Source organism: Bombyx mori, chromosome 10 (assembly GCF_030269925.1).
Source record: "Bombyx mori chromosome 10, ASM3026992v2".
NCBI classification, from domain to species: Eukaryota; Metazoa; Arthropoda; class Insecta; order Lepidoptera; family Bombycidae; genus Bombyx; species Bombyx mori.
Genome location: NC_085116.1, coordinates 16810000 through 16835919, shown reverse-complemented (window position 1 = coordinate 16835919; position 25920 = coordinate 16810000). Strand labels below are relative to the sequence as shown.

Genomic DNA, 25920 nt, shown 5'->3' with positions numbered 1-25920 from the left:
TGGGGAGTGCTCTGAGGAATTGTTCGAGATGATACCAACGTCTCGTTTTTACCATCGCACCGCCCGCCACCGGAGTAGAGTTCATCCATACTACCTGGAGCCACTGCGGTCATCCACAGTGCGTTTCCAGAGGTCTTTTTTGCCACGTACCATCCGGCTATGGAATGAGTTCCCCTCCACGGTGTTTCCCGAACGCTATGACATGTCCTTCTTCAAACGAGGCTTGTGGAGAGTATTAGGCAGTAGGCAGCGGCTTGGCTCTGCTCCTGGCATTGCTGAAGGCCATGGGCGACGGTAACCACTTACCATCAGGTTGGCCGTACGCTCGTCTGCCTACAAAGGCAATAAAAAAAAAAAACGCCGGGCTTCGAAAACTGCTCACACGAGGTGACTCAAGTTCTTTCCTTCATTTCATTGTATTCGTAACTAGCGACCCGCCCTCGCTTTGCTTCGGAAACATTAAATTTTATTACTGATTGCAGAGTCCCACGATGCTACCCGCAGCTATTTTCGTACCGCGGGTGACGCCGCGGGGCAGAGCCAGTCTAAGAAAAGTAGCCTAAGTTACTCCTTATATCATCAGCTACCTATCAGTGAAAGTCTCGTCAAAATCGGTCCAGTCATTTCAGAGATTAGCCGGAACAAACAGTCAGACAGACAGACAGACAAAAATTGTAAAAAATGTTATTTTGGTGTATGAACCGTATATAAGTATATAATCATATGCATGTAGTAAAAACCGGCTATTGCAATATTACAAACAGATACTCCAATTTTATTTATATATATAGATAAGTCGAAACACACTCTACACAAGTTAAATTATATGCGCAGAGCTACTAAATAATTCGCAAATATAACATAGCCTGTATCTCTCCTTGCATCGCTTTTGTGGGACTCATATGTAAAAAGTGGTCCCGCAAATGTTGGCCTTTGAACAAGTTTGTGATGAGTCAGGCGGAAAATTAAAACGAACTCGTTTTCTGTCTATGTTTGCCTCTGTATCGAATACATGAGTGCGAGTAATGAGTGTTCCGCAAATAGGAACCGGGAGACTGTTCCGGTCCCAACGGATTAGATTAATAACATTTTTATCTTTGGTATCGATGGCCCGATGGTCTGCCAGAGGTCACTAGAATCATAACGCGAATGTCTCCGACTATCTTGATACAATATTGAAGCGCTGGATTACACGTTGACCTCTATAAAAATGAGTGATTCACTTGGTCATCGGGGTCCAAAGGATAAGACGTCCGGTGCATTCGTATGTAGCGATGCACCGGTGTTCGAATTCCGCAGACGGGTACCAATTTTTCTAATGAAATACGTACTAAACAAATGTTCACGATTGACTTCCGCGGTGAAGGAATAACATCGCGTAATAAAAATCAAACCCGCAAAATTATAATTTGCGTAATTACTGGTGGTAGGACCTCTTGTGAGTCCGCACGGGTAGGTACCACCGCCCTGCCTATTTCTGCCGTGAAGCAATAATGCGTATCGGATTGAAGGGTGGGGCAGCCGTTGTAACTATACTGCGTCATTTACGTTGTAGATGTCTATGGGCTCCCGTAACCAATAAACATCAGGTGGACTCTTAATAAACTTTTGCCATTGATAGCCGGTATTACAATCGCGAACGAGCTAGGCATTTAGTGCAATGAAATATAAAGGACCAGTTTATCGCATTGTCCACGGACAACATCGACTATTACTTCCGTGTGCTTATCAAAACGAAAAGTTTTTGTGTTATAGCTCCCATTGTTATATGAATAAATGCGAATTAATTTTGTTAGCATACGAATTTCTAATCGTAAAGCTACGTTTTGAGTCACGTGCTGTGTGTCTGGGCGGCGGGCACATTCGATAATCTGCAAGTTTTTCCTCGCTCTGGATGTGGTTCAAGAGAAACTCGGAAGGGAGAGCGCTAAGGCTTCTCGTATCCACACGACTTTACTCGTTATTTACGAGTTAGAGGGGTCGTATTCCCGTATTTATCTGATATAGAGCGATATAGCATTATTATAATGTTTGAGTCGTTTATTGGTTAGCTTGCTATTGAGACGTCGTGGTTCAAGACAAGCGCCTGTTTTCACAGTGTCATTTTTTGAAGTTATTCCTCTTTAGACGCGTTATGAAAAATTGATGAGAGTGAAATTTTACGATGCGCGCGCACCGTGACACAAAATTAACAGAATGAAGTTGCCCACTAAATCGCTCATTACAATACGACCGAAGTAACTTGGCGAGTCTGAATATAGCCGCAGGTGAACTTTCCGAACCGTACCGAGAATTACCGAATTTATACGATGTCAAGAAAAGGGATGTCCAATATGCGTGTTTGAGGATGTTGTTTAATCGTTTTTTTTTTCAAATTGATTAAAATTTAATTTAAAAAAAAGAAATAAATTTAATAAAAATAAAGTATAACTTCTTACGCGCGTACATAAGTACACACACCCTTTTTTATTTTTTTATTTTATTGCTTAGATGGGTGGACGAGCTTACAGCCCACCTGGCGTTCAGTGGTTACTGGAGCCCATATATATCTACAAGCGTAAATGCGCCACCCACCTTGAGATATAAGTTCTAAGGCCTTAGTATAGTTACAACGGCTGCCCCAACCTTCAAACCGAAACGCATTACTGCTTTATGACAGAAATAGGCAGGGTGGTGGTACCTACCTACGCGGACTCACAAGAGGTCCTACCACCAGTAACCACTTAACACCGCCTATTTCTGCCGTGAAGCAGTGATGCGTTTCGGTTTGAAGGGTGGGGCAGCCGTTGTAACTATACTGAGACCTTAGAACTTATATCTTAAGATGTGTGGCACATTTACGTTGTAGATGTCTATGGGCTCCAGTAACCATTTAACACCAGGAGGGCTGTGAGCTAGTTCACCCATCTAAGCAATAAAAAAAAAGTGCAATTGACTGCGCGTTCTTTAGTATCGTGCTAAAACATTTCAGGATGTATGTATCTACTTGCATCTGTATGATAGTCTTTGAATGTATTCCTTCAGCATTTTAATGAAACAGTTCAATGTTTTTGGGAGTGTTTGAATTCGGAGTGTATTTATATGCATCTATATTAATTACTTTTGTTCACCCCTAAATGTATTTCTCATGGTATTTTATTTGAATACTTATCAATCTATTAATCTGAATACTTCTGAATAATCGCATCAGTTATAATAATAGTCCTCAGGAACTTTTGTTATAATTAGATTAATGATGATGATCAATGATGATAAAACTAGCCTTCAAGGACTATTGTTATAATTAGATCATTAATGCGGTTAAAATAGTATATTGTGTAAATAGATCATATTCAATGTGCTGCCATCTATTGTCCGGTACGCACATTACAAACCGTTATTATAATCTGGAACATTCTGTATAGATAACTCTAGCAGAATTCAACGCAGTGAAAATAAATTACTTTAAATAAATATTTTTAACTCTATTTTAATTGTTAATTCAATTTATAAATCCACAGCAATCTATCCTATATTTCGGTACACTAACTCGATAAGTTTTAGGTGTAGTAAAAGAGAAAAATGCTAAGTAGACTAAACTGACCCGGAAAAGAGCGCGATAATTGGATACAAAGCACTTTGACATTACAGTGCTTTGTGTTAAAGTCTTGAAATTCTATTTTAAAGAAAAAACGTATTTTGTAACGATTATTTTTGTCATCTATAAAATTTTCGTACCGCGTTTTAAATGATATCGAATCACAAGAGCTCTCAAAGCACCACCGGCTATGGAATGAGCTCCCCTCCACGGTGTTTCCCGAGCGCTGCGACATGTCCTTCTTCAAACGAGGCTTGTGGAGAGTATTAAGCAGTAGGCAGCGGCTTGGCTCTGCTCCTGGCATTGCTGAAGTCCATGGGCGACGGTAGCCATTTACCATCAGGTGGGCCGTACGCTCGTCTGCCTATAAAGGCAATAAAAAAAAAACACCGGTCGCAAAAAATCCGCAAGCATACGCCTAGCCTAAGCCGGCACACAGGCGAACAAACCGCGCGCATTGTATCACGGATTTCGCTCGCAGCCACGTGAAATTCGCTTGTGTTGTCGCTGACGTGCTTATGTTCGTGTGTACACTTTGGAACGTATAGATACTAGGTTTGTGGTACAATGAGAACAAATTTATGTTCACGTGTCGATTGTTTTAATGGTACAATTTAAGTGTTAGTCGCGAGGTAACCACTCACCGTCAGGTGGGCCGTATGCTCGTCTGCCTACAAGGGCAATAAAAAAAAGATCTTGGCTTTCCGAGCTAATCCGAGTTCAATAAGTATTATATGATACCACTATTTCATTAATCATTTTTTCAGTGTATTTACATAAATGTTGGTTATTTGATAGCGGGGAAATTGCTTTTAATGTTAAAGCCACCCTTGTTTTTGTTTGTGTCGAATTTAAGCATTACGAACATTATTGCGTTAGGTGCTATCGTGTAAAAGTAATACATTATAAATAGATACCGTTTATGTACTATGGAATGTAAAGACACTCTTCCCAATAGTTCGTTCGGACTCTCAATTTATTGTCTAAGTAACTTCACTAATTAATTTATCCTATTCTCAAATATGGGTTAGCTTCGTTCGGATATTATCGGATATTATAATATCTTCAATTATTGCTTGCTACTTTTGATTCCATTGAGATAGGTTCGCAGCCGATAATTTTTTTCAAAAAACGATGATTGTCTCTACAAGCTTTTGTAATGTGAATTTGACCTTTGAAATGTGAAAACGTGGGGGACTTACTCTGCCATGTACCTGCGATGATTTGAATGAGGAGCAGGCTTGATACTACTTAGCTACATGGATGAAATAACTCTTAATGGGCCTTGCGGATTCACATAAGTTAATTTATTATTGAGCAAGAAAGAAACATGTTGCCTTTTCCTGAGATAAAAAGTGCCCTGTGTCACTTTCTAATCCACAAACTAGCACTTAATTTATAGGTCCTTTGGCATTTAAATCACGAATCACCAAAAGGCACTGGTATCTTTAGATACTGGTATTTTTAAACAGATATACCTGGACATTTCCGGTTCATGTCGTTTACCAAATGTCTTCTAGAAGCCAAATGTCTTCTAAAAGAGTCAATCTAGGTTATCCAATATATTATCTTTGTGGGCGATTTCATACAAACTCCTTGAACTGTTTTCTTATGCTTCAGTAACAAACATCTAAACATAAAAAAAAAACATACTTTTCAAATGGTAGAATATTGTCAAAAGTATGTTTTTATTTAATTTTATAAAACTCACTGTGACCCATACTTGTCATGCTCGGTATATGTTGTTGTGTGAGTGCCATGTACTAGTGTGTAGTTACGTGTGTGGAACAGCGATATTGTGCATTCCACGAGTATTTTGCCAGATTTAATATAAAGTTTATAAAACTAATTACACTGTTCCACTCATTGTGCTCCTGTATTAATACCTTAAAAGTAAAGATGATCTAATAGCTTACCTGAGTATATGCGCTTCTTATGGACAATATAGGAACAAGGGCACTGCCTACCCTGAGACATGAGGTCGAAGACTCAATTGTCTAGCGGCTGTCCATCCTTCAGACCTAATCACATGATTGTATCTAAACATAAATTCATCATATCTTATCTATAGTATAAACCTTAACGCATTGCTTCTACAAACGGGGATTAATATCAATCACTACAGCCTTGGAAAATATGGATCTATCTAAGTCACTGGTGACTATTGATACCGCAATGCATTTAGGTCCAGCTTAATGATAAGATGCAACACGAAACTCGACATGTTGGAAGTCCAATTTTTACAGGTAAGGTGTTTTGTGATCCCGTACGGGTAGGTATCACAACCCAGCCTACTTCTGCCGTGAAGCGGTAATGCGTTTTGGTGGTTTGAAGGGTTTGGTTTAAAACAGTATATTGAACTGTACAAGATGAGCCTTAAAACTCATGTCTCTAGGTTGGTGGCGGCTTTTACGTTGTTGATGACTATGGGCTCTGGTAGCCGCTTAATATCAGGTAGTTAGCTCTCCACCCATCTAAGCAATAAAAAGCCCTGTTAAAGCCTTTTTAAGCCTAAGGTTTAAAAGTTCTTAGTAAGGTTAAGTTAGAAAATAATAATCCGGACGTACAAAAGGAAATATAGGTTAGTATTATTCTCTCGTTGTATCACGATCCTATTTGAAGCAGTGACGGTGTGTGCGCGATGTGTGAGTGAGCTCTGAGGAGTGACGTTTGTGGAACTCACAGCTGATGGATTATTTTAACAGTGTATGAGATTCAGTTCGTATTAAGATGTATGAGGTAAATATGAACTTAGTTTGTTTGATATGGTTTATTCAGCAGACTCTCCTAGCTCGAACCGGCTATTAGAAGCATGGAAACACAATATGTGAATAAAATATTATTTAATTAATTAATTAATTTAACTAATTATTTTGCTGACGTTCGTAAGCGACCCTGATTACTTCCCATCACATGGAAATGGTTTTGCGAGGAGGGCAATAAAAAAATCATCTCTCTTAATCTAAATTAATTTAATAGAAATTAAGCAATTTTTGTTTTTTTTTTCAGATTCATGTCATGTGCTGATCTCACACGCTATGCAAGTTGATAAAAGTAAGTAATTTAATATAATAATCTTTTTTTAAACTTAAATAGGTATAGGTTAGTTCGGATAGCAAACATGCACTTCGGTCTCTGGTTAGAGATTCAAAGCGAACGTTTTCAGACATTCTGAACGGTATATGTGCGTAGCATGAAGTGATTTCACGAATATTTAAGGTTGGTTTTTCATTAGCTGATGGATAGACAAGTCCGTGACCCATCTTATGTAAAGCAGAGTTGGGAGGACATCAAGCAGCTCCTCCTTTTTTTTTATTGCACTTGTAGGCAGACGAGCACACGGCCCACCTGATGGTGAGTGGTTACCATCGCCCATGGATTTCAGCAATGCCAGGGGCAGAGCCAAGCCGATACCTACCGCTTAATATTCTCCACAAACCTCGTTTGAAGAAAGACATGTCATAGTGCTCGGGAAACACCGTGGAAACAGTCATTCCATAGCCGGATGGTACGTGGCAGAAAAGAGCTCTGGAAACGCACTGTGGATGACCGCAGTGGCTCCAAGGAGTATGGCACAATATCAAGCATATCCCATAGTATTGATTCTAAGAGATTCAGCTCTTTGATAATGCGAACGGTATCTCCAAACCCAAGTTTCTGAGTAACATTGCAAGTGTACTCCGGTGCCTTGGGTTTTTGTAAAAACCTTTAGGAATAGCTCACCTTCACGTGAGTTCACCATATAGAAAAAAGATCAGTTGAAATCAGTCCTTGACATTGAGGTGTCACAACGCGCTTTACCCCCTTCTGATCGACAGGTACGCCAACTATTGACACATTAGCTGTGTTACGGGAAGTATTTTGTCGTATTTGTCTTGCTCGAACAGCGATGATATCCTTTTCTATCTCGCGGCACGAGAATGGTTATGTCAAGTTAATATGAACACAAAAAACATGTTAGCAGTTCACATGTGGTTGAAGTGAAACTTTCCGAAATCTGTCCATCTCGTTCTCTCGCAGGTTAAGTGCCGTAGACGTTTTTATTTGGTTCTTCTTTTTAATGTTGTTTCTCGATCGTGAGTTCTATATCCGATTGACACAACTGTGCTAAAGTATAGCTTTTAACAACTTATAACCTTCTTGTTTATTCCACTTGCAAGTATAGATCAAGAGTGAGTTTGATGATGGGTTTTGAATGGGTATCCATCCATGCAAGATAAAAAAATATTAGTATTAAGCGGGAGGCAGCGGTCTGGCCCTGCCCCTGGCATTGCTGAAGTCCATGGGCGACGATAAACACTCACCATCAGGTGGGCCATATGTTCCTCTGCCTGCAAGGGCAATACAAAAATAATAATAAAAATAAATCAAAAAGATTTTTTTTATTGCCTAGATGGGTGGACGAGCTAACAGCCCACCTGATGTTAAGTGGTTACTGGAGCCCATAGACATCTACAACGTAAATGCGCCAACCACCTTGAGACATAAGTTCTAAGGTCTCAGTATATTTACAACGGCTGCCCCACCCTTCAAACCGAAACGCATTACTGCTTCACGGCAGAAATAGGCGGGGTGGTGGTACCTACCCGTGCGGACTCACAAGAGTTTCTACCACCAGTAATTAAGCAAATTATAATTTTTGCGGGTTTGATTTTTTTATTACACGATGTTATTCCTTCACCGTGGAAGTCAATCGTGAACATTTGTTAAGTACGTATTTCATTAGAAAAATTGGTACCCGCCTACGGGATTCGAACACCGTTGCATCGCTACATACGAATGCACCGGACGTCTTATCTTTTAGGCCACGACGACTTTCAAAGTCGAGTTCAAGTCATTTAATATCTAAACAACCCCTTATCGAATCTCGGAAAAGCGAACTAAAACATTGTTATTTTCCCACATAACAATCAGTAGTCCCGTCCCAACTATTATGCGGCGTCGATTAACCGCAGTCATAATTTATTCAGCTGTACATCATCTACGAGGCCGGTTATTTGTCTCGGGGGTCGGTCCTGCTTACACTTGCCGAAACCAATTACGTGAACTACTTCGTTCGCCACAGACCATAGCGGCCAGACAGTTAGAGACTTTAAGAAAACATTCATTTTAATTTTAAACGACCGAAGAAGACATGGATGGAGTATGTGAATGACGACATGAGAGAGTGTTGAGATGAGGGCTGATAGAAGAGAATGGAAGAGAAAAATTAGCTGTGCCGACCCCACCTAGTGGGATAGGGTGGAGAAAAAGAAGATTCATTTTAATTTTAGTTTTTTTTATTGCTTATATGGATGGACGAGCTCACAGCCCACCCAGTGTTAAGTGGCTACTGGAGCCCATAGACATTAACAACGTAAATACGCCACTCACCTTGAGATGTAGGTTGTAAGGTCTCAGTATAGTTACAACGGCTAACCCACCCTTCAAACCGAAACGCATTGCTGCTTCACGGCAGAAATAGGCAGGCCGGTGGTACCTACGGGTGCGGACTCACAAGAGCTCCTGCCAATAGTAATTACACAAATTATAATTTCAAGTGTCTTCAATATTAGTAATTTTTAATGGGCTCTGTTGGATTTCTGATAATGTTACAAAAATATATATATTAAAAAGACTCAATCGTGGACACTGATTTTGATGAATTGTTTTTTGGTGCTCACGAATGCCAGCAATCCCAAGGGCGTAGCCAAGACGCTGCTTACTGAACTAACTTCCATCAGATATGTTCCAAAGAGGTTTTGTGCGAAGAAGTTTTAATTCAAGCAACTACTATTTTTAGAAGATGTATATTTGCAATATAACTTATGTATATATGAGACTCGACATTCAATTCGATCGAGATTCTCCGTTGTATTGTATACAGCTAGCCCGCCTTACCTTGAACTTTATTTACCACTCATGAACTCAACGAGCGAATTACAAAAGTCAAAGAAAAATATTTGAGGTCAGTACAATCTCTGATGACCTCTACATATTTTACAGCTCACTAAAATTAGTCCAACGTTTCAGCCGCTAGGAAAGTCCACTCACTGCATTACAATTAACCTGGGACCTCGAATAATGTCCTCACTCGGTTAATTTCATACAAATTGTACAAACTCAGCCGAACTTTGCTCCAGCTCTGACCGAAGTAATCGTTACTATTGATTAAGGATATTGTTTGTCATCGCGTTGTCCTTTTTGATACCAAGCAAGTCTGTTGACGTCTTTGGTTGATAAATAAAATCAGGAGATTTTGTTATAATCATTCAATCAATAACAATGTTAAATTTTGATTTCATTTGAAAAATCATTCTAGTTTATATATATTTTTGCATTGTTAAGCAATAAATATTTTAATAAACTGTTTTAAAAAAACGCGAAATTTTAATCTATCTATACTAATATTATAAAGAGGAAAGATTTGTTTGTTTGTTTCGAATAGGCTCCGAAACTACTGGACCGATTTGAAAAATTCTTTTTCCATTAGAAGCCGACATTGTCCCTGATGAACATAGGCTACTTTTTTAAAAAAAAAAATATTTTATTTTTTTGGTTTCATGTGTGTTTTAATGTTTCCGAAGCGAAGCGAGGGCGGGTCGCTAGTAATCAATATAGTCTCAAAGTTGGTTAAAAATGGATTGTTAAGAACTGTTGTAAAACTACTGGTCAGATCTTGATATGATAAAATTTTAATGGAAGAAGTTGTCAAATAAAAAGGGAAACATCAAAAGTATAGAATAAAAATGTAATGACAAAGTATTAAGCTACCCTGCATTAGTAGCAACAGCAACGGATGTTGGTACCAATCCGTGCGCTCTCCGTAAATATTCAGAGTAACTAACATTTACTAAATGACAAATTTGTTATTATTTTCACTGCTGCAGTCTGTATTACGTTTTCGCGCATCTGCCAAAAAAGCTGGGAAAAAAGCTTGCGAAGTGACGACAAATTGGACACTGCGGAGAAACGGGTGCGGGCTTTCGTCGCGTGCCAAGTTGCGATACCTGAGCTTTTAGTTATTGAAACAGCTGACACCACAAAAATGGAACTTAATGATGATTCTTAACGTATTCTTAAATATTGTTTAAAAGAGTTGTCTACAATTGAATTGTTTTTCCCGACAAATTAATTCAGTGCAGCTAGCGCTTGATCAATATATTAAATATTATATAAAACCTAATTATATATATAAAACCTAATTTATAAGTCTATCTAAATATTAAACCGCTCATACAAAAATCTATAATAATATAATATTTGTCATTTCAAGACAAAGAGAAATCAAATTAAAAAAAGTTGGATGTCAACACAAGCTCCTAATTTTATATTATTATATAATGTAAAAAGGTTATTTTAATCATGTTTATCGAAAAAATAATTTAAATCAGCTAATTGTGTTCTGTGTAACCTTTAAATATTTCATTAAGGAAGGAGAGGTGATATAGAATATGTACAGTGCATGTGAACAATGACGTCATTATGTACGTCTATTTATGATAGTGAGATGTTTTCTTTCTCCTACTACTGTAGGTGGTCAGGTGATTTCACTAGTTATTTTATGTTATTTAGTTGTGGAAGCCATTGCCATCTCCACCATTTGCCTACGTAGGATTGTAGAGTTTTTTGGTCACTTATCGATGAAAAAGGGTGATAATCTCGAAAGACTTCTCATCACCAGCAAGGTGGAAGGAAAGAGGTCTAGAGGACGTAGTCCCATGCGCTGGCCTGATCAGATTAAGACGACTTTGGAATTCATCATCAATGTTACTATACACTGCGCGGAGGCCAGGAATTAAAGGAGGAACATAATCCTAACAAAAGTGCTCCGTAAAGGTCACGACCCTCAGCACTGGGGAATACGACGTACGGAGGAGCAGTTGTGGAAGCTAATAAAGGTGTCATCGTGACTACCATCAAACGCAAACATGGCGTGGCATGAGGTGTTTGATGGGATTGGGGTCATACATGCAGTACACTATAAGGAGTTTGGGATTATTGTTTAAGTTTTTTGTCTGCTAGTAGTATATTTATAAAAATAAAATAAAAATAATAGTCCCAATCGTATACAAGCGGATTTTTATGAGCACGGCAAACACTTAATGACGCTTTGAATGTTTGCCTGTTCACAGACGAACGCCCCGGCGTCTCCGAGTGTTTCTTGACTCGTCGAATCTCCCGCTGATTGCTGAATCGCTGCGGGCGGAGTTGTAGAAAAATAACTGAGCCATTTTAATGTGTTTGAGATTACGATTTGAATAAACATGGACGTTCATTTTTGTATTTTTCACTGTCGCAGGCGAGTGGAGCGTGTCCGCTTGAGACGGGGCAGTAGTTGTACAGACTTCGGCTTAAGGCTAGTGGCAGTATTTGCGCTGTCATATTTATAGGGTTACGTACCCAATTGGGAAGTGTTGCCGCTGGAAACCTCCCTACTCTGCCTGGGTTTTGACCTCGGTTGGAGATCGGGCGTCACATGGGAGAGTGCAAGAGGAGCCGTTTGGTGGGTAGGGTCCTAAAACATCCTTGGAACTGCGGTCTGCTTTTAACATCTGCAGACCTTCAAGCTCCAACATAATCCCGCGTCTCCCCTAGGCTCACGTATGAGGTTCGGCCCCCTGTCCGAAAAAAAGGGTTCCCGCTTAGCACAAGGCCAGCCGTAATCTCGTTAGTCGATCATCAGCTATCAAAACACAATCCAATCCAAGTACAGCTTTAAAAGAGCCTGTTGAACAAAGTACTACATTTTGTTCATGAAACTACATATTTCGGCTGGCCATAAATGGAAATACACATATATGATTTAGTAGCAAGCAATTTCCGGTTGGTCCGTCGGTCACTCAGCACATCCGGTGCGCGGGGGGACGCGGAGTGGGGGGAGCGCGGAGGGGGACGCGCAAACTTTAATTTTGTAACTGAATTGCTTTGCCTTTCAAATACGACGTAGGTTCGTATTTAGAAGTACAAAAATGCGATTTCGGTTATTTACCTTTTGGATTTTTTAGGGTGTTTTTATTTTTTTATTTTTTATATTCGTTTGACTGTGGGTATACTATCGAATTTTATAGGTATATCTATATATTAATACGTGAAGCAAAAACTTTGTATCCCTCTTTACGAAAATTGCGCGGACGGAGGAGTATAAAATTTTCCACACTTATAGAGATTATAGAGGAGAAGTGCACAATGCTAATATTTTTTTAAAATAATGCATAAAAGATACATTGAATCAATAAAGAAAACATTACACACACTACCATGTATTTGACACACACACACCCACATGCATACTATTTGTTTATTCTCAAACTTTTCTTTGCAGGCTGTCAGTTATAATCTGTCAAATTGAGAATAGATTAAATACTGTTTTCTCTTTATTAATATTTGTCTAAAGTGTAGTCTTGACGAAATCTGTGATTAAAGAAGTATTATAATAAATAATCCTTGACAATGGAATCATAACAGTGTACAAACTTATAATTTCCATTAGTTATAGTCGAATTTCGACTACCAGGGGACCATTAGTATATAATAAATATAATAAATTGAGGGGTGAATGACTATTTAAAGTTGAAATTTAAAAAAAAAATCGTAGTAAAAATATTTCTTCAGCTGTTTGAATGAAGCAAACTTAATTGAATTTCAATTAAAAATATTGAACTGTTGATGCTAATGCCAAATAAAACGAACCTTTAACTACAAAGATAAATGTCGCGTGTTATACTAAATGTCGCTTAAACCAAATAGCCTTTCACTCCTCGATATAGGATATGTGTATAGCTTTGTGTGCTTAAGCAATGATACGACATCATTCTTTCTATGTTCGCTGCGATACCAAGACATAGCATTTTTGAGGAGTAGAATAATCAATTTTTTTTTTTAATAACTGTAATCTCAGAGTAGGTTTTTTTTATCGCTTAGATGGGTGGACGAGCTCACAGCCCACATGGTGTTAAGTGGTTACCGGAGCCCATAGACAACTACAACGTAAATCCCACCTTGAGATATACGTTCTAAGGTCTAAGTATAGTTACAACGGCTGCCCCTCCCTTCAAACCGAAATGCATTACTGCTTCACAGCAGAAACAGTCGGGGTGGTGGTACCTACCCGTGCGGACTCACAAGAGGTCCTACCACCAGTAAATAAAATAGGTGACGCGAAATCCAAATTGTGTATGTTGGCTCCGGGAACCACTTATTAGGTGGATCGTAAATTCATTCGAACTACCTAATACAAAGAATTATTTATTTATATAATCTTTCTTCATATAATCACAACAAACCGTCTCCTACACCTATATGCATTCACATTGAGAAACTTTATAGCACTGTTCTGGTCACACTGGAGAAACAGTGAGAGGGGTGTGAGTGAAAATCCGAAGCGCAATGGTTCTAAAGTAATGCGAATACCAATCCGCACGAGCGCCATTAAACTGACCGTGGCGAACGTTGAGCTAATTCAATTGCATCGTATTACTGATTCGATCACTCAGTTGCCGGATCGGAATGATTTGGCGCGATGCTGCTGAAACAGTGTGATGCGCATCGCGTGCATGTGTGAGCTTGCGGTATGTGTTACTGGTTTCTGGACTGACAGATAATCGAAGTTGTTCTTCAAATATTTGGCGTGTAATGTTCAGACGTAAGGTACGATTTTGATGTTAGGTATTTTTTTTTTTATAAATACAGGCAAAACGGGATGGAAAATCCATCATGGACACCCGAGAATGGAGGGCTCGAGTAGTGCTGGACTCCAACCAGCTAAAGCCTCTTATTTTTTGTCTTCACAATTATTTCCAATGTCGTTGACACGGCTCTTAATATTACGTTTGAATTTATTTATTTATTTTTACCTAATGTAAGGGCTATGCACCGGGAGTTTTTACTTAATTTTTGCGTACAGTCTTACAATCCTAAAGCTTACACATCTATTGTTATAAATCGTTTCAATTTTTACATAATGGTCTTATTTCAGGTTATTTCTTATTATTATTTTTTATTTTATTTATTTTTTTATTGCTTAGATGAGTGGACGAGCTCACAGCCAACCTGGTGTTAAGTGATTACTGGAGCCCATAGACATCTACAACGTAAATGCGCCATCCACCTTGAGATATAAGTTCAAACCGAAACGATTACTGCTTCATGGCAGAAATAGGCAGGATAGGTCAGGTTAGCAGGACTTATGCTAACACAATTAGTCTAACTATCTAATACAATTTTCAGTGAGTTGATGTTAGGTATTAAAGTTGAGTTGAGAGCATCGGTATCGCAGGATCCGACTGACGCATGAACACGACCACTCTGTCAAGAGTGTACGAATAGGAAGAAGAATTAAAATTGAAGGTAGGACGTGTGAGTACTGAGATGGTCGCATCTATCAGATGCACGCGCTGGAGGATGTGTGTGTCGTAGCCCATTACGAAGCAAAGGGATGGAAGCAAGTGGATGATTGAAGTTCTGCCGTCAAGCAATCAGGCCGGCCTATTTGTAGGTTTAAAGAACCATTGTTCCTAGTGAGTATGTTTTGTTAATTACGTCATTTCGCTAGAGAGATCACGAATATAGCTAACAAACACCTGTTTATCATGGATTAACAAATTTATTCGTCCATCTTCTTTGTCTTATTCTTCTTGTTTTTATCCCAGTATGTGGGGTCGACTTGATATGTTCCTTTTTTAGGAAGGAAGGTTGTCCAGTTTTACCAGGACAGGTGAGTGAACAAAGACACAGCCAGGAGGGATGGAATTTGCTAACAGCTGCCCAAGCGCCTCCAAAGGAGACCGCACAACTCAAGAGCAGCCGTTTCGCGAGTGATGCGGTATTTTCTCTTTTTCCATTCAGGCCTATCATACGTCATCACTCTTCTCTTGCATATCCTCTTTCACACACTCCATCCGAGTCTTTTTAAGTTGCCTTTCCCTCAAATTACCGTCTATTTTTAGGTTAATTTAAATTCACTTTTATTTAAACTAGTGGTCCCGCATTAGTCGAAATTCGACTATAATTAATTAAAATTGTAAGTTTGTACACTATTATGATTCTATTTTCAAAGAATATTATACTTCTATAATCACAAATTTCGCCAAGAATACACTATAGAAAATTATTAATAAATACAAACAATATTTAATCTATTCTCGGTTTGACCAGAGACGTCAAGAATAAAAGTTTGACAATAAATAAATAGTATGCATACGTGTGTGCGTCAAATACATGGTAGTGTGTGTAATGTTTTTTTATTGATTTAATGTATTTTTAGGCATAATTTTAAAAAAATATTAATATTCTGTACTCTTTCTCTATATTCTCTACAAGTGTGGGAAATTTCATTCTCCTCCGTCCGCGGATTTCGTATCCGGAATTTCCGTAAAAAGGGATACAAAGTTTTTCTTCATGTATATAGATTCGTGAAAATTAACACAGTGCGGATGAAAGTAGTGCAAAACTACAACATGACCGGTCTGTAATTATGCAGTTCTCAACCTCGCATATCCGGTTAGCACATGTTTTTACAACCTAGGTTGCAGTTCAGCTGTACGAGACGCAGTTTAATTTATTCCGTGTCGGCATGCATTTGCATACACCGGTGGGTGGGTTCATGCGACATGTACCGGTAACGTATGATAAGTTCCACCGTATTAAACACTAGCGACCCGCCCTCGCTTCGCTTCGGAACATTAAAACACACATGAAACCAAAAAAATAAAATAAAATAAAAATTAAAAAAAGTAGCCTATGTTCATCAGGGACAATGTCGGCTTCTAATGGAAAAAGAATTTTTCAAATCGGTCCAGTAGTTTCGGAGCCTATTCGAAACAAACAAACAAACAAATCTTTCCTCTTTATAATATTAGTATAGATATAGATATCTCGGTAATAGAAGCGGATGATATATAATTTTTGAAATCGGACATTTAGTTAATTCTGTTATTTAATTGGTAGTAATGCTCTAATTAGGTTACCGTGGTATGGACATGTGATACGTAGAGAGAAGACGCATGTGACTAGGAGATGTATGGAAATGGTAGTGTAAGGTAGAGGAGGAAGGGGTCAACCGAAGAAGATATGGATGGAGTGTGTGAATGATGAGAGAGAGAGGAGTGAGAGTGAGTTGAGATGATGGCTGATAGAAGAGAATGGAAGAGAAAAATTAGCTGTGCCGACCCTACCTAGTGGGATAAGGTGCGGAAAAAGAAGAAGAAAGTTGTTCTAATTGGTACTAATGTTATTAATACAATCTGTGCGGTCATTTTTAACGTGAAGTTATTGAAAAATCCGATTTCACTACTGTAATCTAGAGCTTAGAAAAGGTTTTGGAAGAACTTTTGATGTTGTGATGTTTATTTATTTATTTCATTAATTGTATCAACAAAACTATTACAAATACAGAACATTATTGAATTAACAGAAAGATACGTTACAAATGTCACCTTAATTATAATATATACAAACAACGGTGCAATAGCTGACAACATTTTCAAGTTTGAAATTAAGAATCATTGAATAGTAGTAGTATAATTAAAAATTACAAATTCTAGAATAACTCAATTTCACACTTCGGTAACAAAATTCTGAAAACTTGATTACCATTCATTAGGTATTATTTAGTTGAATTGGAAATATGTTTTACTGTCAAATATCTAACCTATATCTGTCTATGTAACGAAGTCTTTCAACGTGTAGTTTCACTAATTTCAGGATATTGCGTCTATTTCTTAAAGGTATCCTGAGGTGGCCACGAAAATTAATAAATGCGTTTACTTCTTCAAGTACTGATTATATTGTTTTTAATTATTTTACGAATATACGTAAATTGACATGCGCGTCCATCTTTTTTCATTTTTTTAGGGGTTTTATGACCTAGTAACTAAGGCTTTTAGGTCATGTCTTATTTTAATTTATATTCTTATTTTTATGAAAAATGATAATATGGGGTGAAATTAAATGAAATGAAGATGATTAATTTGAGACAATAATCAACTGGGATGAAATTAAATGAAATGAGATGAAATCATATGGGATGAAATATAATTTCAGTAAAATGGTGTCGTTTACTGAGATTTTTTCAGTGGACTTTTTGGAGGATCTCGAGAAGTTACGTCCAGCGGCTTTGTTTTATTTTCCCACATTTGTGCACTTTCACAGATATTAAAAGGTTAATAAACCCTCGTTATTACACATTTAAACCTGAAGAAATATTAAATAGACAAAATAAAACAAATCACACAATTTTACACCTCGCGTTCCTGCCAAAAAGTCCTTTTTTCATTCAAAATTAGACAATTGGTACCAATGATGCGTTCCCTGATTTCTCATTGATTGATGAGCCATCAATGTATGATGTTGTTTTATGTTTATGTTGTTATGATGCGTTGTTGATCCGTTAACACAGGACGCTCTTGAAAACAAGCATCTGCACAAACCGAAGAATATACAATAATTTAGTACCTACCTGCTTTGAACTAATTTCTTGACTAGGGTTACCGGGATAATACATCATTATGTCATAAAACGTCCTTTTAAATAATTCGTTCGGCTTGTTATTCAAGTGTTTTTAAGTGTAGGCTTTATGCCACATACATGTTTTTATTTGGGATTATTTTTCTTACAGCGTTAGGCAAGTTCAGGTTCTGATTAGTCATAGGATATGACTAGTGGACTAGGTACGACTAGGGTAGGCAATAGTCGGTAGGCATCGGCTTGGCTCTGTCCTTGGAATTGCTGACGTCGATGAGCGACGGTAACCATTCACCATCAAGGCCGTATGCTTGTCTCCCTATAAGGGCAATAAAAAAAAAAAACAATAGGAAGATCTTCCAATGAACAGGTGTTATGACTAGGAAGACCGAAAGCCCGAATATTGTTGTTTAGAACTTGTATAGCTATATATTCAAGCTTAATGAGACTGTCGTTAATGTTCTTAAGCGTTAAATCACCGAACATCTCCGAGAAAAATCATATCAAATAGAAAAGACAATGATACGCAATATGCCGGCTTGCAACACGTCCTCTCGCTGTCTTTAGTATTATTTTATGTGATAACGGTTGCTCGAAACTATGAAAGAATAAGGACGGAGGAATTATTTGAGAGGATAACTTTTAAAAGCAAAATAAAACTTATATTATTGGGATGACGTAGCATATGATGTGAGAATGCGAATGGTCCGTCTCATAGGTGATTATCGTAAACAATAGAAATGAAGCCCGATTTAGAAGTCGTCGTGGCCTAAAGGATATGATGTCCGGTACACTCGTATGTGGCGTTATGATGATGTTCGGATCCCGCTAGCAGGTACTAATTTTTCTAATGAAATACGGATGTAGCAAATGTTCACGATTGGCTTCCACGGCGAAGGAATAAAATCGTGTAACATAAATCAAGTCCGCAAAATTATAATTTGCATAATTACTGGTAGTAGGACGTCTTGTGTGTTCGAACGGGTAGGTACCACCACCCTGTCTATTTCTGCCGTAAAGCAGTAATGCGTTTCGGTTTGAAGGGTGGGGCAGCCGTCGTACTGTAAAAACTGTGACCTTAGGACTCATGTCTCAAGGTAAGTGGCGGCAAATATGTTGCAGATATCTATGGGCTTTGGTTACAATTTTACATCAGGTGGTCCGTGAGCTCGTCCACTGACCTGTCAATTCATGACTTGTGTATCAGCTGTTTTGCTTTACGGTTGCCATACCCTAAACCAGAACATGCATACCTCTTCACAAAGATAGGCAGAATTGTGGTACCTACTCATGCCGATTGATAATCCTGGATTTGTAATTAAATATCTTGGTAATAGAGAATGACAAATTTGGTAATGGGGAATGGGCATTAGCGTTCTTTGAGTACTATATCAACTTCGATAATCACTTTACGCAAGGTCATATACGTGATAATAAAGTATATTTCTTGATGAGAAAAGTTACGGTGGAATATTAATTCTACGTTAGCATTTTTACGCCGGTAAGAGTAACGCCATCTATCGCCGAACAATCGAACGAATATCGAAGGATTTAGTAGCATCTAAAACGCTCGAGAAGTACAACGACATCTATTGTTAGATAGCGGAAACACAATACTCGACTTGTCTATACTAATATTATAAAGAGGAAAGATTTGTTTGTTTGTTTGTTTGTTTCGAATAGGCTCCGAAACTACTGGGCCGATTTGAAAAATTATTTTTCCATTAGAAGCCAACATTGTCCCTGATGAACATAGGCTACTTTTTTTATTTTTTTTTTATTTTTTTTTTTGGTTTCATGTGTGTTTTAATGTTTCCGAAGCGAAGCGAGGGCGGGTCGCTAGTGTGGAATATTTTCGATAATTCAAAGGATGTGGTATCGTTGCAGAGATGGCACGAACGGATCACCTGAAGCGAAGCGGAAGAAGTGGATTGAGAATTTTAAAGTGTTTGTGAAGTGTTCTAAGTGCTAAATACAGTTTTAAGTTGTACTCCGGGAGAATTTTTATTTATTCCGAATCCTAGCGCGTAACAGTACGATATAGTTATTCTATTATAATATATTCTTACTCTACTTGTTCTTAATACAACTGTAACTTTAAAATGTTTTCTTGTCTTCTTATTGCCCTTCTGTTTGATAATTGAATCTTCAGTTCACAATTATATAGAGCTCGAACTCAAACATAAATTACTGATCAAAGACTAACTTACAGAAGTGTGTTATATTAATGTTTCACAGAAAATCTGGTCTTCAAACTTTTCCTCATATCTAAAACTAGCGTCGTAACTGATGGAGTTTGTAAACCGTCTCTATTTACAGTTTTCTATTATTATCTTATCGAGAACTGTGTAAAGAAGTATCTGTAGATGCACTACTACGAGGAGAAGGAGTTTCATCCATCACTTACGTATTATCCACATGAAACCCAGAGATAGATAGGCAAACTTTTTTTTTCCCGCGAAACATAGAATAATGTGTTCACCAATCACCGATTTACGAGAATTTAATAATGCGTTCACAAATAACCGATTTACAAGAATATTTCTGTCCGTTTCATTACCATTGTTTTTTTGGTAAACCTAATCGATTCTGAAGATAATTTTATATTAAAAAATATTATTTCCATCGTGTCAATTTTATCACAACTTTATGGTCACAATAAATATAATTCAATTGAATATTTTAATGCTCTTCCATAGTTTACGATCCGGGATGAGGTCGTTTTGCATTCATATTGAATATCATGGGTGTAATGTGGGTTATTGGTGGAACTTTTTAACTTTTGCATTAATGTTTTATTAGAATACACATCAGTAAGAAAGCTTGATGAAAGTGCCAATCTCAGTATTGTCCAAAATCACAAAAGCTTCAAAGAGGGCCGATCTTCGCGGGGAAATTGGCTTCGTAATTAATCTGTTTTAATTAAAAATATGATAAAAAAAAGAACATAAATTACATTAAGACTTCTTAACCGTGCTTTTAGACATCGGCATGCCGTCACGAATATGATGTGATTTTAATACGCTTTTATTAGCTTCAGACGTATGTATGTTTGTAACGGAATCTTTGAACATGATTTTGACCCCCTTCAAAACGTCGGATTAACTCGAAATTTGGTATACTTATCAAGGACCGATGACAATTCAATACGAAAAAAATAATGGAAAAAAATATGAAAAAATTGAAATTCAACTAAAAAATGAAAAATAAATAGTTGTTTAAAAACCTAACAAAATACGCTTTTATAGAAAATCCAACTAAAAAATAGAAAATAAATCTTAATAAATTAAAATTAAAAATAGTGTAAGAAAAAATGATTTTATTGTAAAAAAAGCGTGATGTGCTTTTCAGGATATTATCAAAATAACCCTTCTACTCATATCTGTTCATAAAATATTTATAACTACTGATACTATGCAGCCCACGCTTTTTTTTTTACAATAAAATCATGTTTTCTTACACTATTTTAAATTCAAATTTTATTAAAATTCATTGTCAATTTTGTTCTAATATGTACGTTTCTCGAACCCTTCAGATGAGAGAATACGAAGACTTTGTGTCGTGATCCAACACACCGGAGTAGTCGTGATTTCTGATCAAATATTATTTGTTTGTAGTGAAAATCGTTTGCTTACATAAAAAAAAAAACTGGGAACAAATCACGCACGGTCATCCGGCTCCAAATTAAGATTCCTTGCGTTATGGGTACTAGATACTGACACACATACTTATATTGGCTTAAATATATACATGTCGGAGAAGCCACAATTATTAACACCATCGTCAGACATCGCAGGGTCGAATAGGGTGATCGAGCTAAGAGAAGTATTGAGTACACCAATCACGTTTGTTGTCTTAGAACAGTTCAGAAATCTTCTCTTGACGTTAGCAAACGAAAATGAATGACAGCTCTAAGGACGGAGGCACCGCTTTTCAAGAAGGCTGGTTGGTAAGTGTGATGGCGTCTACGCACCTCCGTCGGCTAGGCTCTGTCGTAGCACGAAGTTAGCAGAGTTCCGACCATACCGCAATCGTGCTGCCATCTCTTGGGAATCGTGCTGCGTTTCGTTTAGCTACCAAACAAATGACCGTCTCCGACATACATATAAACAGCCAGACAAAGAGCAAAGAAAGCTGTTCATCACACAATGTTTGTTTGATGCGGGAATCGAAGCCACGACCCTCGGCGCAGCAATCGGGGGCGCTAAATACTGCAACACCGACCCAGTCATGTCATATGTTAGTTACGCCTTATAAATAACTAGCAGACCCGGCCACACGTTGCTGTAGCTAAGGTTTTTGTTTCTAAATAACACGCGGCCGGCTTAGCTAATACCAAATATTAACAAAGTAATTGGATTTCACTGTATTGCGTTTACTACGAAATAAAATTCACTTATACTTTAGCCTCAGCTACACGTGGTGTTTAAGCCATTAAATTGTAGCTTATGTGAAACATTGATATTTTTAACACCATCTATAAGATATTAATGTCAGACAGTATTACAATTGTCTGTAAAAATTGATTTAAGGCGCCATCTGTTTTAGACTTATGAAAATTACAGAACAATAATCAACATAAGAAATCATTTTATTGTTAATAAATAAATATTGCGACCATTAATCGAAATAAAAATCATCCCATGGCCTAAGTTGGAAAACAACACAAAGTAAAATCAAAATATGTTAAAATCGATTCAGTAGTTTAGGTGTCCGTCGCGGACAAACAACATGACACGTAATTTATATATATTAATATTGTACCTGTCTGCAAGTTTAGAACCTCTGTTTAGTCGTTAAGCTCGATAGGTGCTCGCTGAATGTCTTAGCACATAGATCACGGTCATTTCAAAACCTTATCTTCTTCGAAATCCAACTGTTGTTTGCGGTGGAGCGAGTTTTGGCAGAAAAATAAATTAGTAAGATGAATAGCCCGGCCCTTTATTGCTACTATTATATAAGTTCTTCTGCCCAACTTTAGGATATTATCTTTCATTGTTGCGACACGACCCGTTGGCATTATGCGCGCCTCCGATGTCAGGGGTTGCTGGATCGAGACTGGGCGACAATTTTATAGTCTTCTTCAGTTTTTGCTTGCGAGTCTTATAAATAATTAAAAATACTATTAAATTTCTCTTTTAAAAATTACTTTAAATTTGCAAGAATTTGATTGGTCGTTAATAGTAGAATAATATTAATAGCCCTCCCGTCTATTAAACGGTAAAAGCAGTTTTAAATGTTTTGTAAAAGTGTTGTCGATAACTTAGCTATAAGTTCTTATGGTTGAGCCTGTTAATGTCGTTGGCAAAAATGAACTTTGTTTGGTTGAGTTCTTATTGGGCGCACGTCATTTGTTGTCTGCTGGACGCCTGAGGGGTTAAAAAAAACTTTCGAGTTTAATTGTTCAAGATTAGATTCTATTTTAATGGTACTGTTGTTCAAAATCATTTAAATGCTAAAATCGAACACTAATACTTAGAAGGTTCTAACTTAGATTTTCTCATTTAATGTGTTCTCGATGTGTCGATGTTGTTTTAAGTGCCATGACCACGGATGGACCACTTTCAGACGCGGTGTGTATCAAGCGTTCAGGCTTGAAGAGCACCATAAACATTAGGATAATGCAATTGTGTGCTTATCAAAGCAAGAGGTAGCAATAAGAGTCAAACGTCTAAGAGTTTCGGCGTCTGGTAGAACGTGAGCTCGTGTGCTCGTCAACATTGGCAGAGGAATAAATAAAAGTACAATTGTATATCTATACTAATATATAAATCTACAGCGGTTTTTACGGATGTTCCGTTATAGCTACTGAACCATGCATCCGATTGACTCGAAACTTGGTATTCATATAGAAAATGCATGTAATTAATGGATAGGCTAATATATATATGAGTGTTGGACCAGTTACGGGGGCGTTAATGATGAGAATCTTTGTGGGGGTGAGAAATAATAATGTTAACTTTAAATGCCCAGCGAAGCGGACGGTTACAGCTAGTTTTTTTATAATGCTGGTAGTGCTTTTTGGGAGTTGTACTAATAGACAATATATAGAGCGCGATCAGGCTTCGTTGGTTCAACGTATAATTGAAGTTCGAAGCTCAAGCCTCTAGTAGAGCAACGGCGTTCTCTTTTTTTTTTTTAATTACGTACATTCGGCATTCTGGTACTTCTGCTTATCAACGTCCAAAAGAAAAATACCTGCTCTTCAGGCTACAGTTTTGAAAAACCTTTACTTGTCTTCCAATATAAAATTTTCAAACGATTCTGAGACTCTAAAGGCATTATTTTTTTATTATTTTTTATTGCTTAGATGAGTAGACGAACTCATAGTCCACCCGGTGTTAAGAGGTTACTGGAGCCCATAGATATCTACAGCGTAAATGCCGCTACCCACCTTGAGATATGAGTTCTAAGGTCTCAGTATAGTTACAACGGCTGCGCCACCCTGCAAAGCGAAACGCATTACTGCTTCACGGCAGAATAAGGCAGGGTGTTGGTACCTACCCATGCGGACTTCACAAGAGGTTCTACCATCAGTATTCACAGATTCCAACCATTATAATGTCCGGTAAACATTAAGAAAGCAAGGCAATTGTCTTCTCATTTACCACAGTAAAAGAAGTAATGTAGGTACAATATATCACAACTTAAGAACTGAAGTGGCTGAACTGAAAATTTTAAGAAAATGAATTTTATACAAAGTGTAAAAAATAAAAAATTTAAAATCAAAATTAAATTTAGACTTTAGCCTAGAAAAGGACAACGTGCACTTTCTGTCTCTTTTAAATCTAACGCATACCTTAAAGTTATTAATTAACTTAAAGTATTAAAAATCTAAACTGAAAAATGACAACTCTTCAATTACATTTTTGACGTTTATCAAAAAACAAGAATTATGGATTAAGCCACTTTAATTCTAAAGGTGCTATATTATACACTATTGTTTACGCACTAATGCCGATGTTAAGATAAATTCGTACCCCAAACAAATATACGGCTCCAACCCAATAACTTAAGATGTTTTATGGCACATCATCCCTTAGGTAAAAACAGCCCTACAGATAAAGGATCAACGTCGACGGCCCAAAGGCTGGGCGGGCTATAAAAAAGAACAATTAACATGCCCCTAATAGGAGGTTAGCGTGTGTGGATTACGCTGTTCGTATGCTGGGAAAGTTTTAGCATTTTTTTTGCTCTTATTACTTATTAGCAGTCTTTCGGAAATATGGTGTTGAGTTTTAAGCTTATGAGTGATTTTGGAATGATAGTTATTTTAATTTTGTAGCGAGAGTGTAACGGGTAGCTATCGTGCAACACAAAATATTTGACAGAAATGCATATCTAAGATGTGTACAAGTATCACAGTGATTCACAGTGCTTCGTTGTCACTTTTAAAATCAATAACAAAATAGCACTTGAACAGGTATTAAAGGAAGCAACTTAATGAAAAATTACCCTCAATACTGTGCTTGGAGTCCAGTTATAAATTATATCAGGTTAAAAACCAGAAAGTTAATTTCGATTAGGCTTTTATTAGCATTTAAATAGTCATAACTTAGCCACTGACTCGGAATTAACTTTAAATGTTTCTGTAAACAAAAACGAAAATTTTAAAATTTGATTTAAATCTGTCCATGGAGTCAGTAAACTTCTTGTTGTTAAATTTGTTTTTAACAACCTACTCTTGTAAGAATATATGACGGTGCTAGGGGATGGCTGAGCGGCCGTTTTCGTCATCATTCGTATTCGGTTGAACTTAGTGTATTGCAATAATTGTCAATAAAGCCTTTTGAATAATAATTATTGAAACTCTCAACACATAATTTTCACAATGACAGAGTAAGCCGACAGTTTCGTTTCAACTGACCGACTGACTGACTGAGACGGACTGAGACTGGCTG

General features: G+C 37.4%; 1 protein-coding gene across 9 annotated transcripts in view; it reads left to right on the top strand.

Moving 5' to 3' along the window:
• LOC105841880 (disintegrin and metalloproteinase domain-containing protein 11) overlaps positions 1–25920 on the top strand; it is a 576915-nt gene that overhangs the window by 86876 nt on the left and 464119 nt on the right. For all 9 annotated transcript variants that reach the window (XM_062670757.1, XM_038013324.2, XM_062670755.1 and 6 more), the window contains one exon: positions 6587–6631. In XM_062670757.1, coding sequence (XP_062526741.1) covers positions 6587–6631 — 45 coding nt within the window. The remainder of the gene's footprint in view (positions 1–6586; positions 6632–25920) is intronic.